The following is a 20,473-nucleotide window of genomic DNA, read 5'->3' as shown; positions in this document are numbered from 1 at the left end:
TCCAGTGTATTCAGTGTGAAGTTAGTGGCAGCTCTTGTAGAGTGTGTTGTGTCTGAGTATAATCTGATTGATTGCCTATTAACAGTTGTGAAGACAAGCGTGATTTACTCTTTCATATGAGAAATGACAGCTGCTATTTTTCACACTTAATAGTGTCCATTTAGGTTTGAACACTTGTCCTGTGCCATCCATCCCCACAAAATAAATAAATAAATATATAACAACATCTATTACTCGCCTCTTTTCAGCACTTCAGTTTCACGACTCCCTGACAGTTACATAGGGGGGTTTTGCCGCATTGCAAACTAGCATTTTGGAAAATCAGGCTCCCGCTAGTGAAACCAGCCATGTTTTATTCTCTTATTCCAGGCCACCTCTATTACAGCAACAAATATTTAGTGATGTGTTGCACTCAATGTTATTGTTTCAATGTAGATGCATCTTCATATGTGCTGCATACTACTTATTTTTTGTATTACAGTGAAAGTTTTGCTCATTTATTTTTTTTCTCCTTCTTGTTTGCTTCGTCCCAACAGAGAGCAAGGAGGTGTACAAAAGACATGTGATGTCTATCACATGTATTGCCATGGGGATCAGCTTTCTTGGCACCCTCTGCATGGCTCTCTACTGTCGGAACAAGTAAGTGGACCTCAGAATTAATCAAAGCTTGAGCTGTACCCCAGAGCATATCATTCGAAAGAAAGGCACAATATAACAAGCTAGAGGAAAGAGTGACTGCTATGGAAACCCAGAAACATAATGACTGGAGGTGTGGACGTAATTACTTTCCCATAAAAGCACCCACAGCTATACTGGCCACCTTTCCAACCGGAATGAATTAAAACATTTTTGGCCCATGGCATGCATCGAATGCACTGCTGCTGGTGCTTTTACTATTCAGCTTTTACAGGCTCGTTTCAACTATTTAATGGAGACAGATCTGTTCACAGTCATTACAGCCTCAAGACTGTTTTCCCCCTTTAAGGCTCCTCAGAACTGTTCATTGTATTTAAAAATGCATTTGTTAAAGGACACAATAACTTGTTCTATTGAGCTGACACACTGCCTACTTATTTTAATCATACTTAAATTTCATTTGTGTACTTAGAAACATTTTTTCAGTCCCCATTTGAAAAGGACATCTAATTTTAGAAGTGTAATTTCTAGTCATTTTACTGCTGAAAAATATTTTAGCAGGTAAAAAAAAAAAATGTAACTAGCTTTAGTTGTGTAACTTTTTTTGGTAAACAATTATCCAAAATATTTGATCAATATTTTAGCAAGCACGTAACCAAAATGGATTATGTGTTTATGAAACACGTGACTGTAAATTAAATTACATTCCAGTTTTAAATCTGATTACAGACCTGGTATTAAACAAGACTTTTATTTTAAAGAGATCTAATTCGAAGGAAGAATAATACGTTTTTGGGGATAAATAATTTCTTAATATGAAATTTGAATGGCATGACAATAGGAGACTAGACTTTACAGATATTGATATCTACATGCTAAAACACTAGGCATGTAATGATATTATCAATATTGTGATATCACGATAGCAATACTCGATATTACTGTGGTCACATGACGATGCGAAACGATAGATTCCAGGCGAAAATGTTTTTTTTTTTTTTTTTGCCATTATGCTTTGGTACAGTATCTGTCAAACAAATTAAAACCGAAAGCACAATATATGGCTTAATCCCTTCATCAAATCTGTTTTTGCAGCGTGTTCCAATTATTATATTATATTATATTATATTATATTATATTATATTATATTATATTATATTATATTATATTATATTATATTATATTATATTATATTATATTATATTATATTAGATTAGATTAGATTATCTAATTTGTTATATTCTTATTAGTTTGGCTACCTAAAACACCAGTGCAAATGTAATTTAGACTGAGACAGTATTTTCAAATAAAAAGAGGGTTGAGTCCCATTTAAAGTTTCCATAGTTAAGAACATGGGTTGGGGCTCTTAATTTTGAATTCTCAAAGTGCATTAGATACCTAAGTACAGGATCCACACCAGTGCAGTGACTGATAGCCACACATTAACCTCAAAACATTAGATTCACCCATGCCGGTTTACAACCGCAAGTAACTGCAATTACAGGTTTTCAAACAGAGATTTGGCGAAAAAGAGACAAACTTGCAGAATGCAGCTTTAAATATAAACAAATTGCTTGAAATGATTGGGAACCCTGAAGAACTTCTAAAATTTCTGGAAAACCGTGTTTTATCATTTCAGTTTTAATTATAATTAGTTTCTTTTATAAACAGAATACAAAACTAGGGCTAGGAGACCTTCAGATACTATTGTGGACAACCACTGCTGCAATGGAAGCATGTGTTGCTGCCTTATAATTTGGCCAAATTTAAGTACATTATCTTAGGAAGCAGTATAATTAAAAATCCTTTCTTTGTAATAGCCTGGGGAGAGTGTCTATAATGCTTTAAAAGGTTGCATTTTGTAGGCATGAGTAGGAAAGGGGTAATAATAGTCACATTACCCTGAAATTGTGATGGATCTGACAGTATGTCCATATTTCACCCATGAGTTGAGATAATCATCAGTAAGAGCAACCGACTGCAAGTGAGAGCTCCTAAATCAAGAAAGGGGTGTGTGTGGAACAGCCCAGCGATTTAAATATAACACATGATACAATGAGTGAGTGAACTGACAGAAGAAAAATCAAACAATGATGTAGTGACATTTAAGTGCACCAGTAATTATTTTATCTCCCAGGAAAATAACTATGGGCTGTCTTAACTGTCAGAACATATTCTTACAGATGATGGGTGGTGTTTGCATGTGAATGAGTCTGTCTGCTTGTGTGTTTAGCCCATGGTATTTTGTATCCTTAACTAATGATGCTGCCCCATACAGGAGAAGGAGGGAAAAGCTCCAGGCGCACTTGAAAGAGAGCCGTAGCCTGAAAAACTACAACCTCAACTCTTTCAGCTTGCCCCCTAAACCCAGCCTTAGGCCTCAGCAAGGCCTGCAGCTCCAGAAAGTAAGCACCTCTGGCCCCTTTTATTCCTCGCATTAATGTATATTTTGTATCCGCATAGTATATTCTTGAAGTGGATTGCATATTTATTTTGCTACGCTGCTCTGTTTTGGTTTATTTTTTGGAAAATTACATTTTCTGTGATGACTCTTTGCCTATTAAAACATAAAGTCGTTGGTTCCAGATCCGTAATACCTTCGTTCATCTTCGGAACACAAATTAAGATACTCAAGTCTAAGAGCTATCTGACCCTTCATAGACAGCAATGCAACTGAAATGGTCCCAGGTCCAGAAATGTAGCAAGGACATCTGTAAAATAGTCCATGTAACATCAATGGTTCAAACATGATTTTACAGAGCTACAATAATACTTTTTTGTGTGCAAAGAAAACAATAATAAGATCATTTATTCAACAGTCCTTCTCCATGAGTATTCTCGTAGCTTCGTAAAACAGTCATAATGTCCTTGCTACATTTCTGGACCTGGGAACATTGCAGTTGCATTACTGTCTATGAAAGGTGAGAGAGCTGTCAGATTTTATAAAAAATATCCGAAGATGAACAAAGGTCTTACAGGTTTGGAACGACATGAGGGTGAGTAATTAATCATAGACTTTTTATTTTTGGGCGAACTAACCCTTTAAAGAAAATTCCCAAAAGACATTTCTTTGTTACAGCTTTTGTCATGAACAATTGGCAAACAAATAAGACCAAAGAGACTCCATTGCCTGAGAGAAAGTTTAATAGATAATTTATTCAGAACCTAATTACAAATAATAAAAAAACACTTTATGATGTGCACCATCTTAACTGTTATTATGGCCATTTATTATTATTATTATTATTTTTTTTTTTTTTTTATGGTTACATATATCCTATACTATATATTTATGTAATTATACACTCATTCATTATTATTATTATTATTATTATTATTATTATTATTATTATTATTATTATTATTATTAGTTAGCTTATGTTTTGCAAGAGAAAACAGTTCAGCATGATAGCTTAGCTTATTGATAGCCAATCTGTTGGCTAGCTTAGTCAAGCTATGAAAATGTAATTTAGTGCTGTCAAACGATTAATTGTGATTAATCTCATCGAAATTAACATTTTTGTTTACATAATATATGCGTGTGTGCTATGTATATTTATTACTGTCTGTATATATAAATACACACACATGCATGTATAAGAAAAATAAGTTGTTTATATTTTAAATATATTTATAATTTAAATAATATGAATATGAATATATACATGTAAATACATGTAAATATTTTTGAAATATTTCCTGTATGTGTGTTTAAATACATAATAAATATACACAGTACACAAACATATATTATGTAAACAAAAACTTTAATTTGGATTTGATTAAACTCAATTAATCGTTTGACAGAACTAATTTAATTATAAGTTCATAAGTATAAGTAACATTCTACATATATTATATTATATTATATTATATTATATTATATTATATTATATTATATTATATTATATTATATTGATTCAGTGGCCAGACCAAATTATTCATTAAACTCTAAGCCATGATTTGCTATATTCTATTGGTAGGCACTATAAGTGTGAAGAACATTCACATTCAGAACAAAATTTGATAAACCATAAATGTGGGTTGTATGATGTCATAAGTATTTTTGTTCCACTTTCACAAAAAGAGAGACTTTATGAATTTATCTATTTATTTAAAATTCTTGCTAGCATACAGATGGCTCCAAAAAAAAATTTAGTTTTTAATTTAATTTATTGATTTAGTTATTTTAGTTATATTAATAAGATCACAAATAAAAATGCTGAAAGAAAATACAAATAATGAAAATGTGATGTACAAAATTAAACAGACATTTTTTTTTTTTCAGTTTCATTTTTATTTTATATTTTATAGATTTATTTTAAGGGACATATCAGCTTAGATGTGACGCCCTTCGATTATGAGAATTTGAATATTGTCAAAAACGTAGACAGCCACTGGACTACAAGCAACAAAACTCATGGATTCATAAATGTAGAAAAATGCTATCTGATCATGATGTGATCACTGAAAATTCACGTTAAAAGGGATTCTGAGACAGATCACATCACATTTCCTGTTTTTTTCCTCACCAGCAATTAGAAGCAAGAACAGCTTTACATCGTTCAGCTCATTGTAATGAGGCTCTGTCACAGCCATTCAGGGTGTGCAAGTCTCTGAGGACAGACACACTAATAATGGTAGTCACACTAGTCCATCATTGAGGGTTTGTGATTACTGCATCATCCTCTGTCTTTCCAGCTCAGAAACTGCGTGCTAGTCCAGTGCTCTTGAGAGTGTGTTACCTTCCTTGCATCCCGTTGGGGATCTGGTTAATATTCATCACTTTCTCAATCACTCCAACTTGCAGATCCATCACAGATAAGCCGATACAGGCTATTTGCATTGCAAACACAGTGGTAATTTAAATGTCACTCAAACCCAGTGAGATGTTTAATCTCTACAGTGATTGCCCACTGTCAGAAGACACGCAAATGCCAGCCAAAGCAATCAAAACTAGTCCAGTGACAAGGAAAGACCAACTTTTGACACATGATATTAGTTCTTTTTTCCATGACAACAGCTTTTTCTTTCAGTAATCATAAGAACTACATTGAATTAAAGGGTTAGTTCACCCGAAAATGAAAATTAGCCTATCAATTACTCGCCCCCAAGGCGTCCATCAGTCCAAAAGAAGTTAAATAAAAAGCCCCATCCATAAAAATTTTGGGGGGGGTAAACATGTGCCGATGAGTCTTGTGAAACCCAATGTTTGTTAACAGAAGCAAGAGGCTTGTTTTATACCTCTAATTAGTGACTGATGTTTTGTTTTGATCTCTATCCTGCGCTTCTGCGTTCATCACATCTGAGCAGCGCATTTTTTCTTACAAAAACACATCAATTTGTTACAGGAGGCCTTTGTTTACCCCCCGGAGCCATGTGAGACACTTTTTATTAAGGATGGGCACTTTTTATTTAACTTCTTTTGGACTGTCATTAAATGCCATTAAGTGTCATTAAATAGCTTTGAAAGATCAAAGTATATTTTTTATATAACTCTGACTGGATTCGTCTTAAAGAAGAAAGTCATATACACCTAAGATGACATGAGGGTGAGTCATTTATGGGCTAATTTTAATTTTTTGGTGAACTAACCCTTATATAGATGAAGTGAGTTTTCCATAGAGATACCTCTGTTAAGTAATATCTCTGACGCTCAGTAGATTTCCAATCCATCTCAAATTCAGTCCTAACCTCTCTCTCTCTCTCTCTCTCTCTCTCTCTCTCTCTCTCTCTCTCTCTCTCTCTCTCTCTCTCTCTCTCTCTCTCTCTATATATATATATATATATATATGTGTGTGTATATAATATATGTATGTATATATATATATATATATATATATATATATATATATATATATATATATATATATATATATATATATATATATATATATATAATATCATAAGCTTATTACTCTTTCTAGTGCATAATTTGCTGAAAGTTCAGCCCATGGGCATATAAAGAAACATTTGTTAATACACAGGTAACACACATCTTGTCTTGTCTAGAATTTTATTTTAGGATTCTGTTCCAGGTAAATTTTTGTTGTTTGCTTTGCCCCTGCATACCACAAAGATTTTGATTATTATAGGTGTGAAATATTTGTTGACTTGCAGCTGAAATGAGGCTGAGCAAGAAGAACAATTCAAAGCTTATTACACATTTACCGCAGAAACTCTTAACTTGAATGACATTTAAAACAATTACCATCTAAAGTACCTTTGGACAGATCATGCAGATCACACACAGACAAGCTACAGTAGGTGGTGGTCTTACATGTCAATATGGTTAAATAAAAAAATACATTACACTAAAATCCCCTCCTAACCAGCATTTTTTAAGCCTTATTTATCTCTGTTCAAAGCAGGTCCATCAAAAGCCTTCGTACACAGACATGTGGTGGTAACAGCTCATTATTGACCATTCATCCCATATATTTGCCCCTGTTAGCTGTATAATAAAGTCACACTTTTGTATGTACCATTGTGATGTTTGAGGTGGTCTCTGCAGTGCTATTTTGAAATAATCTTTTGTAGATTACTTTTTATATATAAATATATGTAAGTCTCAATTTTCAGCTCTTTTTCTCCAATATGCTCATTACCTTTTGGGATGAGTAAACATCAAATGTTCTGCCCACTGCATATTCCTTCTCAGATGCATTGACAAAATTTCTATATCAGTTTGATAACCTTCTTTTCCAAAAATTCTAAGCAGTTTGCTGCTTATACAGTCCAAGATTGTGAGCACTTTTATTTGTGTATTACGTGTTTCATAAAACAATAGAACCTGCTTGTTACCTGCACATTAGTCTTACTCAGGTTTTAAAAATGGGAATTTGGAACATATATAAAATTTGTAGTATTTTATTTCTCTAAACATTAGTATGTTTTGGCTGAATTTGCCAGATTAACAGCTAAGAAGTCTATTCAAGCCTGTTTACTTAAAAGTATTTTCTGGAAATGTAGTTGGCTATGCTTAGAAAAAGAAAGAAAATGCATCTTCAAAGATCAGAAAGACGTGCTTTCAAAAGATTTCCAATGAAGTCATTTTTGATTGCCTGAACAGGTTCTTTTGACTGTGGTCAAAGTGCATCTCTAAGGGAAAAAAATTGACTGCTTCAGTAATGATAGGCTTCAAGCTTTTCTTATACTAGTTACCTATGTGATGAAGAGTTGACCTTAAATTCAGAAATTACCATTTCTATCTTTGAATCAATCAGACAGCTTTTTCAAACCTGTTGCGGGAAATGATTTTCAAGACTTTTGTAGTGCTCTGAGTCATAGCTTTGCTTTTGTGAAGCAATATAGCCATCATACTAATGGAAGAATATGTTTGGGTTTGAGTAAAAACAAAGTGTTAAATTCATACTGCACACCATGTACTAGAAAATATAAAATTACCATTTTAGAAAACATAGCTTTTTATTATTTGGCCTTTATTTTCACTCTGAATTCAGATATAGCTGTTATTTGTCAGAATGTCTTAACCATACTTCCTCTCGTATGGTGTTATTTTTGTGCCACAATCCTGAGCCAGTAATTGTAAGTTTTGAGCACAGAGAACTATATTTTGCAAGCATATTACATTATATTTTTAACAGAAATTAACAATCGCAAAAAAAAAAAAAAATTTGCTTGAGCAAAGAAAAAACGATTCCGTGCTCAATAAATGTATTTGTTTGTTTGCTATTATCCATATTAACGTGCAGTAACAAATCCTTTCACACAGTTTACTCAGATGCTGTCTCACAAACTTATTCTCTGTGCTCCTGTCACGTCCCCCTCTCTCTCTCTCAACCTCTTAATTCTGTGCGCACTCAACTCTTGACAAACGCTCACTCAACTTACAACAGCGTTACAAGTGTGCCACAGAATCAACCAATCGGAAAATTAAAGGTCAATTGTGATTGGCTCTTGGTCTCCAATCAAATCGCTAGTAGAACCAAAGCCTGTCTGGTCCGCGTAGGTTTTGATCATTTCATTTCCTATTTAGAATTCAATAACGAATTTTTGAATGTCAATGTCAAAGCTCTTTACATTCTTTGCATGTGATTTTATCAACACCTAGTACATCTTAAAATATACAGCTCATGAAAAATAAAAGTTCCAGATGGACAAACATTAAATGCATAAACCAGTGTGAATAAACTATATCTTAAAATAAATTTGGAGGTAGGTTGAAAAAGCCAGATTGGGAAGTTTTAAGTAGTTGTTCAGCTGTGAAGTTTATTCTTGTACACAGATATGGCATATTCATGGCAGTACACATGAAATTAATGTATATATTTGTCAATTTAACTATTGTAAACAGAAATCTTGTCGCCCCCTCTAGTGGACATTAAGTGTTACGGCCTTCATTGCTCAGACAACAAAAGTCACTAGGGTTTTTTGGGAAGTGAAGTTTTAATGCTACTCTTTCTCTTGCTCCTTCTCTTCTTCTGTATAAATCATATATCTCCTTCTAACTTACCTGATATTTTCAGTAGCACATTTACTGTCATTACAAGTTGCTAAAACATTCATCTATGCAATTCATATTTTGAATCAAGCAAAACATAACAGCATAGCTGGTAAAATCCTATATATGTCAAATCCATATATAAAAGCCTAAAGTATCATGAACCAAGTTTTGGTTTTGAGTAAAAAAAAAAAAAAAAAAAAAAGAGATTAAGGTTTATGTAAGTGATTTTAAACATGACTCACTTGAATTTTTAATACATTAGATAAAACATTTTAAAATTGCCCACGGTGTTGCACGTGGGTTACGTTTCACATATTGTCATCTTACTTTAGCCCAGGTTTGAAAAAAGTCAAGCTTACTGGAAATGTCATTTCTTTGTCAAGGCAGTGTCAATATTTCACAGACACAAGAGGTTTCCTCCAAGCTGCTGTTATATCACAAATGAATAAATTCCTGTAGGCTGGGATGTTACATGATGCATTCAAATCATACTTTAAAAATGCTCCCAGCTATAATTTGCAGAACAGAACATAATGAGTTACTAAATTATGCACATACACTGCATGTTTTTAAGTAGTCACAGTAAAGTTTGCAATGCAAAAGTCATGGCATTCCTAAAGAATCCACACACTGTTGAAATGTATACTTTGAATGCAATGTAAGTTGCTTTGAAAAAGAAAAAAAAAACAATCTGCAAAATGTAAATGAGCAAAGTAAAAGGGAAAAAAACAGTATGTTCTCTTCTGCACTGCACATATTGTTCCCACACGAGTTCCATTAGAGGAAGCTACTGGGACATTGCTTGGATTTACATAGTCCTGAAAGTGCTATATTATCCAATTAGAGTGACTCTTGTGCCCTTCTCTGATCCCCCATCAGCCATCAGTTCTCCTCCTGTATATTCCCTCTCTCTATTCTCTTCCACTCGACACTGTGGAGTGAAGGTGGGATAGTGGAGGAGATTAAGTATCTCTCTGACATTTAGACCATTGTGTGCATTTTGCCTGAAGCAAAAAAAAAAAAGAGGAAGTCTTTGAATGTGTGAAATTTAAATTGGATTTGTCTGCAGGTTTTATACAGGTCTGTTGGATTATCTGAACATCATTGGAACACTGACCACTGCCTCTGAATCAAGGCGAAGAGTCAAGCAGAAGCCTAAGCTTTTCTTGCATGCTTGATACATTATCCAACTGGGACTGAAGATGTATTAATAAAGATTTTAGAGGACAGTGCATTGCCCATTGATGAACATGTGGAATGTTTAACATTTGTCTTTGTTGTGTCTTTTGCAGTATTATAAACCCACATGTTCCTCGCCACCGCATGTTCGAGAGTCTGGTTTTGTTCAAAGCACTGCTGCATCTACCAGTCCACAAGGCACACTGACAGGGAAGCACCCTAGGTATGAATTATCTCGTAACTATTTTTTCATGCTAATTTAATGGCATTCAAAGAATTGTTGACAATGATTATTGTGATTATACAGTATGAAATCCACATTGAAGAAAAAAATACATTTCCATCCATTACAGTGCACCCAGTGACCATGATACAATTACTGAATAGTAAGAAAATTATAATAATTCTAACTGGCAATATATTAATATGCACTTCTGTAATAGCAACAACATGATTGGTAGAGTGTATTTAATCATTTATCTTGTGCAATAAATTATGGCAGCTTCATGTTTTATTTTCGCTTACTAAGGCTGCATATATTTGACCAAAGATACAGCAAAAACAGTAATATTGTGAAAATTGTTACAGTTTAGAAAGAATTTTCAGCAGCTATTACTCCAGTCTTCAGTGCCACATGATCCTTCAGAAATCTTTTTTTTTTTTTTTATCAATGTTGAAAATAGTCAGATCAATTTAATGTGTCTTTGCTGAATTAAAGTAAAAAAAAAAATTAAATTAAAAAAAGAACTACACTGCACTGACTTGCCAAGCCCCAAAAACCTTTACTAAAGATTTATGCAAACACTTGTTTAATGGTTAATTGGATATTATTGTTACAATGGCTGGACTGAAATGTAACGTTGCAAGGTGATTTATATTATATGCTTATTATTATTATTATTATTATTTTATTATTATTATTATTAAAGAAACTATTGCGCAATAACACGCTTATAAACTAGAGACAACAATGTTTCTTGCATTCAATGCATTTATAACTGATAACATTAACAAAACACATTCACAAACTCTTCAGTTACTATTGAAACTACAATAACATGAATCAATACATGAAAGAAAAGATGTTAATTTACCTTGAAGCAAAGAAAGTGCTCTGATGGGAATGGGCGACAAAACATATTGTAATCCACATAATTTTTAACGTATTTTGTCATCTAAAACCAAAAAGGCATGTCTGAAATATTGAATGGCAACCTAAAGTAGGATTGGTCAAAAATGTATTTTAGGCAAAGAAGGGTTCATTGAAATTGAGATATTTGATCGTTTTCTGATATGAATGATCTGTTGTATTAAATGATGGCTTGTCCATGTGGGGATAAGAGTTGTGGTTTGGGGGGGTGGGTTATGGAGGGCTGGGGATGGTATGTGATAGCAAAGACACAAATCCTTTCAGCCTTGTTTAATCCTCATACTTTCCTAATGTTAAGCCCTGTTTCCTCTCGCTCTCTGTTTGTGGCTCAGTGCACTCTTGAAATCATATATATGTTTTTTTTTTTTCTGATGACATGTAATTTGTTGGCAAACAGCCTTTTGCCCCCTGTCCCACCCCTTCCCAAATGCTCATGTCTTCAAATGCTCATCACAATCTAACTGATTGCTCTTGACTCAGGGTAAGGAAGGATTTAAATATGCAGTGAATTATCGCACTGCTGGAGTCTCATCTAAAAACGAGCATGAATTCTTCTTCGGGGTATTTTTACCAAATAGTCAAATGTGTGCTCCCTATTTTAATGATGAAACAAACGTATCTAGTAAATCATTTTTGCTGCTGTTGTTGTTTTAATGAAGTCTACAGGTGTGTAGACTAAAGCCTATATTCCAGAGTGTTGTTTATTCCCAGTGTCTTTCTCAGTGATCTTTATGAAAACATGTTCTGATTTGTAAAACATTCAGCACACCAGATGGAGACAGAGAGAAAGCGAGAGTGTAAACTTGTAAAATGTAAAGCATTTTTAACATAAGAATGCCATGGACTGGGACAGAAATCAGAGTATTAACAGCTTTGCTTTGCTCGGAGTCTTGTGTGCTATTTTATGATTTCTTTATAAAAGAAATAAAATAAAATAAAACACCAACAGACCATATCTGTATTCAATATTATTTACTTTCATACATAAAACTTTCTTTTTGATTTGGCGGTTTTTTTTTTTTAGTCCCCGGTATTGTACAAAAACAATAATAGTATTATAATTATTATTATTATTATTATTATTATTATTGTTGTTGTTGTTGTTCATTTGTATTCTGATGCTTCCGATTCTGTCAGAATCAAATCCCCGCAGTTTATTTTTATTCATCCCTCAGTAAACATGCACTGGTCAAATTTGTACCATTTCTCCTTGGATCAAAATGACCCTAGCAATAACACAGAAACACAAATCAATGGTATGTTGTGTATTTTATTTTACAGGAGTGGTTCCCTCTCTCATAGTCCAGATCAGAGGAGTCGTTCTGCTTTTCGGCCTGCATCTCACAGAACACCACCCATAAACAGAGGATGTCTCAATGCCATTGGTGGAACGAGAGATTCTGGTCCTGCCTACCAACATCTCCAGGAAGTAGACAGCTCAGAGAGGGAGTCAGTAAGAAGGTTTGTTAGCAACATTCATTTGCTACAGGTCAATGATCTTGAAGCTAATTATTTTTATGCTTGCGTATAGTCCTACCCAATGGATTAAACCCATGGATTAAACTCTAGTCTGCGATTGTCTGAGGGATGGGATTCATTAATGCAATGAAAATTGCATGCAAAGAGTTTTGTTGTTGTTGTTGTTTTAGGGTGGTGTCCATGTGAGTCAGTTCTGGTCGGTGACACGGTCTGACTCTATCAGGACCCCTCTGTCTGCTCTCTCTGTCTTCTGATTTATGAGCCAATCTTCAGTTTTAAACAACCACTTCTGCCACACAACCCCAAAGGCAGAGGCTGGTCTTGCACTTACTCTTTGTCATTTTTTTCTGTTTCTGCTAATGCTTCTTAGATCTGAATTTGAGACAAGTTTTCTCCAGGTTCAATATAAAAAGATTTATTTAATTGTTTGCTTGTTTTCTGTGTATTAGTGTTTTAATGCACCACTTTTCAGAAGCAGTGCTCCCCCGCTGCTAAATCTATACCACCACCGCCAAATCTTCAGTGGCACAGTAAAAGAATATTGATATTTCAAATCTGAAATTTGAATGCAGTCTGTGTTCAGTGTGATCAATTTAGATATAATGTATCACAAATATAATGACATGAAATCTATTTTCTATTGAGCTGGAAAAATAAACATGCAGTTCAACCAGTGTATACAAATGTACAAACAAATGGCTAATTAAGTGTACGTTTTTAAGTTTAAGTTTTTAGAGAATCGTTTGTTAGACTAATTGATAAAAAATTTACTGTTGAGCTGGTTCTTTGTAGTGAATAGTTTTTAGACTGATTCTTAAACAACTGATTAATTTGAGCTGATTTGATTGACATGTGAGTAAATATAAATAATGATTGATTTAAGTGTTTTTTTTTTTTTTTTTTTTTTTTAGAAACAATTGATTCTATTAGTCAGGTTCTTTTTAATTAATAGTTTTTTATTCTAATACATAAACTATTGATTCTTATGAACTGTTAGTTTTTTTAAGTCAATAGGTTTTAGTCAAAATTCTAAACAAATGACTTACATGAGCTGGTTCTTTGTAGTGAATAGACTGATTCATAAACAACTAATTCTTAAAGATATATATTTTTTATTTATTCATTAATTTATTTGTTTGGGGGGAAGGGTATAATTTAGAAATGATTGATTTTAATAGGCTGATTATTATTATTATTATTATTATTATTATTTATAATTCAACATCCAGTGCAAACTTTACTGCATGATGTCACCACTTGTGGACAGGGCCCCGTCTCATGGTTCCAAGAGAGGTTCCAGGATTGGTAGTATGTCACTGGCAAGGCTGGCTTTTTAATGCGTGATAAAATACATTTACCAGGAGTATATATTTAATAGTTTTGTGTATGTGCCATAAAGCTAGTTTTATAATTGCTCCCAAGTTTTGCCATAAAGTTTGTTTTATAATTGCTCCCAAGTTTTTAGTGGCGAGCATATGCCTTTGTTTCTATGCTGGCTGCAAGAGCAACAAGCAAGCTTTTCTGAACTGTATTATTGAAGTTCTGTATGCAGGCATGACTCACTGAGACAGGAGGGCACTGGGGAGTGCTGCCTTTTCCAGGAGCAGCACAGCTAATAAAAACCACACTGTCATAACCAATTAAACAGCCAGTGATATATCAATAGAATGGGCAGTCCTGGATGAGTTTGCTAGGATGGGCCAGCAATCAACTCTCACACACTATAGGCTATCCTGGCCCAGTTAGTCCTCATTTGCTCTACAGGATGGCTTTGTAGAGTGGAAGACTCCACCTCGCCTTAAAATCTCCAACAGGGTCTCAGCACTGACCTATTTCCAGCCTCCCAGCCTGCATAAGAATATTCCTCTGCAAGACAGCTCTGTTTCCATAGAGACAGGCTGGGAAACGGGACAGGAAAGAGAAGTAGAGAGTGGGAGCGAGACAGGAGAGGAGTGACAGAAAAAAGAGGGAGGGAGAGACAGAGATAGAACTGTTTTGCATATGACAGCAGAAAAAAAAAAATCTTGGCCGTCTCATTCCTTCCGTCCCAGAAAGCATGCTGTTAACTCACTAAAATGGCTTAAGCAGGGAACAGATTTTGCACAGTGTTATTGTTCCAGGTATTTTTAGGTAGAAAGGTACCTGTCAACCCCCTCTGGGTCATCTGAGTGCTTGAGTAAGTATATAGACAACATCTATAATTGCTTACTCGTATTAAGTCCTGCTGTAATGTATAAAACTCTCCAGAGGACTTACAGTAAATTCCCAGTTTCTGGCGTACCTCCTATCTGATCATTGAAACAAGGCTATTTTCCCAGTAGCCAATTTTCTTTGGTCAAAGGCAGTTTCTAAAGCCTGACCTCATCAGCTGAATTTCTCTCTTACAGCAGTATTTGCTCATTAAAGTGTTTTCAGTATGAGGCTTTTAAAGGTGCAGGCTCCTCATTATACAGGACTTAAAAATATGCCCCGAATATATTCCACTACAATGACACCCTTCAAGCTTTTTTCCTTTAAACCTAATGCATTTCATTCAGTTATCTGAAATTGTTACATGATATGATGAGGACTAACAGCATTGCAGGAAATAAGGTTATAAATCATAATTTGCAGACAGTGGCACAGCAGAATAATTTCCATCGGATGTATAGCCTCCAAAAGTTATGTTTCCTGCTTGTTTACACTGTAACAATTAAAATAGAAGGATATTATCTCAATCTTTTTGAGATATAGGGAGCAACACATTTATATAAGACCACAGTGTCTCTTTCAATCCGACTAGCCTTTGTTCTGATTGGGTGACTGTTGTTAAAGGGATAGTTAATCCAAAAATGAAAATCCTGTCATTAATTATTCCACCCTCATGCCCACTTTTCAGTATGGCTTGTTGTTTTTTGACAGGAACCCACCCCTAAATGACAGTCTCTTCCTCTCTTTGTAGAAGAATAAGCTGCAGACCAGACTTTTCATCATATAGTCAAAGGTCTAGATTTGTGCAGCTGGAGGAGAGGTAGAGAGAGGGTCATTGGAGGAATGTGCTCAGCAAGAGTTTCATTAAAATCACAAGACTTTCTAGCCGCCTTCAAAAAAAATCTATTTTTTATGTTGACATTGAGGATTACATTATATTGAATCATGATCTCCAATCTTAAGCAAAATCATGCAAATTTAGGCAAAATCCATGCATCCTTAACTGTTTCCAAGTCTTGATATTAAAGGAATGATGATCCATGGCCTGCTGAAATACTTGACATTGCTGTCATATCATCTGTTTTATAGAAAATAGAATCAGACAATTTGCCTCCCCTTGATTGAGGCTTAACTGTGACTCGGTCATTATCAGAAAAAAAGCAGTGTGTGGTTAAATATTGATGCTATGAGAAAAGCTATTCTTTGTCAGGGATTATGAATTATTACACAAAGATAATGAAACAGGGGAACAATAACGATTGCTGCTAAATTGAGAGATTAGTTTACCAAAGGTCTGGCTGGATGGAACTACTTTCATCCATTTTAAAAGAATTCTGCATGCAAATCGTCAGAAGATTAACTTAACAATGACTGCCATGGGAACTCCAAATTCTGAATCTGGAAGCCAGCTAATGCCCAGCTGAACTAATTGATTATGACCCTGAGAAGACACTGGGCTACAATCCAGGTTAAATAAACATTGAATAGATAATAACATGAGATACCTGAGTATGTAGTAATTGTTTTATTTCCTCAACATTTAATAGCCTCAACATGTACCAAACTCCTTGCTTTGTTTTCATACACATCTTTAAGAATGCAATATAATGTTATAATCTATTATGTAAGATATTATAAGACAGTGTCTGCTGTGCTGACATGGTCAAAATCATGTTTTTATATATTAAAATGCATTCTATCATTCTATCTAGAAAAAAGGACTTTGCTATCAACAGGAGCAACAGAGTATTTGGAAACCTGTTTGAACCAGTCATTATTTTCACAAATCTGTTTGGTGAAATTACAAATTTTAGATTTATTCTGCTTTCAGAATATGTGTCAGTCATATTTGAGATTCGACAAACCTCTTTCTTGGCACTCTAATCATTTTCAATATATCCCTGTGTATTCTTTAATCCCCCTATATTACAGTCTGTCATCTTTTCCTCTTTCTTTACAGGAACCTCTCTGGGCCAGGTAACGACCTACAACAGGATTCCTTTTACAATATGCAAGCCTCACAATCCTCAAAATCTTGGAGCAGCCATTTAGACCACAGGTGTGCTAGGAGCCTCAGGTCGAGCGGCTCTAGCCAAAGTCCTCCTGCTCCCTACCGTCCCTGCTCTATCCCAATCATCCCCTCTGTCCACTCCTACCAGGATGAGGTCTTGTGTATGCAAACTGCCCCTACTGCTGGAAGCAGCCGTTCTAGTCCTCTGGAAAGCACAGCGGAAGCTTCGGCCGTTGATCAACAGTCCAACATAACGGTCTCCAACCGAATGGCTGGTAGACAGGAGAAAGTGGCCTCACTACTGGACGAGGCTCAGGAACAGCTTAGAGTACTAGCACATGCCCAGAGGAAACAGGAGGACATCAGTAGCTCCGTACCTCAGGGGGCCAAAGAGACTGTGTGCATCCTTTTAGCAAATGCGGCTGGACAAGGGGGAGCGGCCTCTTTTGGGCCCACTGAGACTCAGTTAGTGAGCCCCAGAGACATGCACAAAGATGCCACAAAGCCTGGCCAATGAAAAGGATTTGACAGGACAAACCACAAATGTCCCATGTGTTTTGGGGCTTCAGAATACTCCGCCAAAATTGGGATACCACTAAAAGCTACGATTGAACTTCTGAGGACGTGGTGTGTGCGGTAGCTTGGGAGAGTGACAGTCTCAAACATGTGAAAAGATAATTTATTTATATGCATTTATTTAAGGAGAAACTTAGAAAAAGAAACCAAATAGTCAGTCATCTCCATGGTGTTTTTAACTGTAAAAAAAAAAATATACATAAATATATATAAATGGATATAAATATATGAATTCAGACTGGTGACCAAGTACAAAAAAAGGAATATGGGAATGAGAGTGAGACTTTTTTTGAAACATATCAGCTCCACATCCTTAAAGACTCTATGCTTGGTGTAAAAAAAAAAAAAAAAAAAAAAAAAAAGTTTTTCAACTTGTTTCACTCATTTCCAGTCAAGTTAAGCTTGTCCGACACACAATCTTGTGTTTTGCACCTGCCACTGCAGCAGCTGTGTTTACTATCACCATCCCAGTCACTGTCCTCTACCCTGCCAAGGAATATGGCTCCATCTGCCTTTGAAAACAGTGGAACGTGGATTACAATTGGACTTAACTTCTAAACACTAATCGTATCCAGGCATGAGGTAACTGATAGTTAAGCACTGCCTCCAAGACATCGATTGGAAGAATTTGATGTGTCTGTCCAATTGTGGCGCAATCTGCATTTTGTTTTCTGTGCCTCGGTGCATTCACTCCTTCATTTGGGTTTGGATAAGAGTAAAGATAAGCTAATGGAACAGAGCACATCATACTACACACCACCCAACATGAACAAACAGACCGTTGGCACCTCTCTGGATGGACAGAGGAGATTCCTGCACGGGATAACAGACCGCTGGCTTGGCCAGCTTTTGTGTTGTTTTCTTTTCATTCTTATGAAATTATCTGCTGCTTTCTGGGAAGGTGGGTGGGAGCAGCAGTCACTATGAGTCTGTATGCTACTTTGAATTGGGACATAATACTTCTGTGAATTAACAACCAAATGTGGTAAGAAAAGAAAAATTAACAATGAATCTTTGGTGAAGCTGTTTCTTTGTTTCCAATATTGTTTTTGGTTTGTTTGTTTGTTTTTTAATTTAGATTTTTTCTGACCCCCAGTTCACACAATTGTGCATGTTGATGGTATTGTTTTGCAGAACCAACCCATGATAGTTTAAATGATTTATAGAAAAACACCACAAAGAAGAAACTGCATTATAATTGACCTGCTTCTGCTGATTTTAATCCAAATCCTGTCAAAAAACAAGAGTGGTCTGCTGAGTTTTATAGATCAGTCCTAATAGACCCATTTCTGAGAAATGGTCAATGGCTGCATTATATTGTATTTACTTTTTTTTTACATGCAGTTGTTTTCCTCCAGCATTTTTTTAAGACTGCTACCTGTAGTTTGATTTTAAGACCTTCTTTAAAACATGCTGCATTTGTCCTCCATCAGAGGTTGTGTCTATCATGCCAGCCATAACTCAAGCCAAAGGTGAAATGACACATCTTCAGGTAAAAGAAAGCAATGTAAAGGTTAGCCTGTGGCAGAGAGGAGCAGTAAGGGCAGACAGATAAGACTCTCAATAATCTCATAAAATCTTCCCTGGGCAAAAGCACTGACCTCATCAATGAATTGCAGTGGAGCGGCATGTCTATCAAGATAATCAAGCATCATCAAGAATAATGTGAAATTATTGCTGTAAGGGAAAGACAAGATAGATTTAGATCTTAAAGCTCTACCGTTCTTTTATCGAACAAATTAAATCTTAAAAATAGAAAATATCACAGTGCAACTATTAGTTGTCAGGTGGATTTCATTTAAAAGGCATCAGTTTGATATGAGCTGTTGGTAGACTGTCTTTAACATATTTTTAAAACAAATTCAAATGGTATGTTTGTTAGTATGAGCATTCATGAATTTTTTTCTGTTTTCAAATTCTGTATATGATCATTTTGTGAATTTGAATTTTATTGGCATAGAGTAGATATCCAGAAATGCCACACATGCAACAAAGATTAAACCACATTGCTAAGTGATCTATAAAACGGCAGACTAATTCATATGCAGGTCATAGCAGCAGATATATGTCCATCTGTTACTTCTATAAATGTTCCTTTTCAGTTGAAATGATGTGAGAAAGTTTAATTTAAGTTGGACCATATTTTTGTACACTAGTCCTAAAGTGTTTTTGCACAGTTATTACAATGTATGGTAATTTATGCTGTGATGATTCTAGAATCTAAGGTACATGATTTGATGAATTCATCACAGAAGACAGTATATTGCAAGACAGAGTGTGCAAGCTGCAACTGTGCAAGATGTAACACGAGCACAACCTAAACTTCATGGTTCTGTATAACAGCCCCTTGATGTACTTTAATGTGCAATTTCAAAATCGAGAAATTACATTTCTGTTCATTCTTGTATGTGAGAAACTGCATAATTGCCCTTCCCAATTGAAATAGTTTTTCTTTTCATTTAGTTATTTTTTTAATTTAATTTTATTTTTTTCAATAAAGATGAATCTTCGGTGTTGAATGATGTTAGAATTGGTGTTTTTTTAACAAAATAATAAACTATTGTTAAATAGAAATCATAAGATTAAAATAGTGTTATTCTAGCATTATTTACATACTAATATTTTTTTCAGTTTTTCTTAGGCGCTAAATTTACTAAAATTCTCAAAAATACTTGTTCAACCTCCACGTCATCTAGTCACCTGTACACATCATAAAAGCAATTTCTCATTGTTTTGAACAATGCTGTGGTTGTTGATTAAAATATATAATACTGGTTGAATAGTC

The 20,473-nt window shown here is 34.8% G+C and overlaps 1 protein-coding gene across 1 annotated transcript; it reads left to right on the top strand.

Annotated features, from left to right (window-relative positions):
• Window positions 1-541: 541 nt before the first annotated feature.
• On the top strand, window positions 542-20,117 carry LOC113074571 (pro-neuregulin-3, membrane-bound isoform-like). Its single transcript, XM_026247429.1, has 5 exons — window positions 542-639; window positions 2,915-3,041; window positions 10,396-10,505; window positions 12,714-12,893; window positions 17,062-20,117. The coding sequence occupies exons 1-5, from the start codon at window positions 566-568 to the stop codon at window positions 17,627-17,629; spliced, it is 1,059 nt and encodes a 352-aa protein (XP_026103214.1). The 5' UTR covers window positions 542-565; the 3' UTR covers window positions 17,630-20,117.
• The last annotated feature ends 356 nt before the right edge of the window (window positions 20,118-20,473 follow it).

Source organism: Carassius auratus, unplaced genomic scaffold (assembly GCF_003368295.1).
Source record: "Carassius auratus strain Wakin unplaced genomic scaffold, ASM336829v1 scaf_tig00015181, whole genome shotgun sequence".
NCBI classification, from domain to species: domain Eukaryota; kingdom Metazoa; phylum Chordata; class Actinopteri; order Cypriniformes; family Cyprinidae; genus Carassius; species Carassius auratus.
This window is presented reverse-complemented; position numbering and strand designations above follow the sequence as displayed.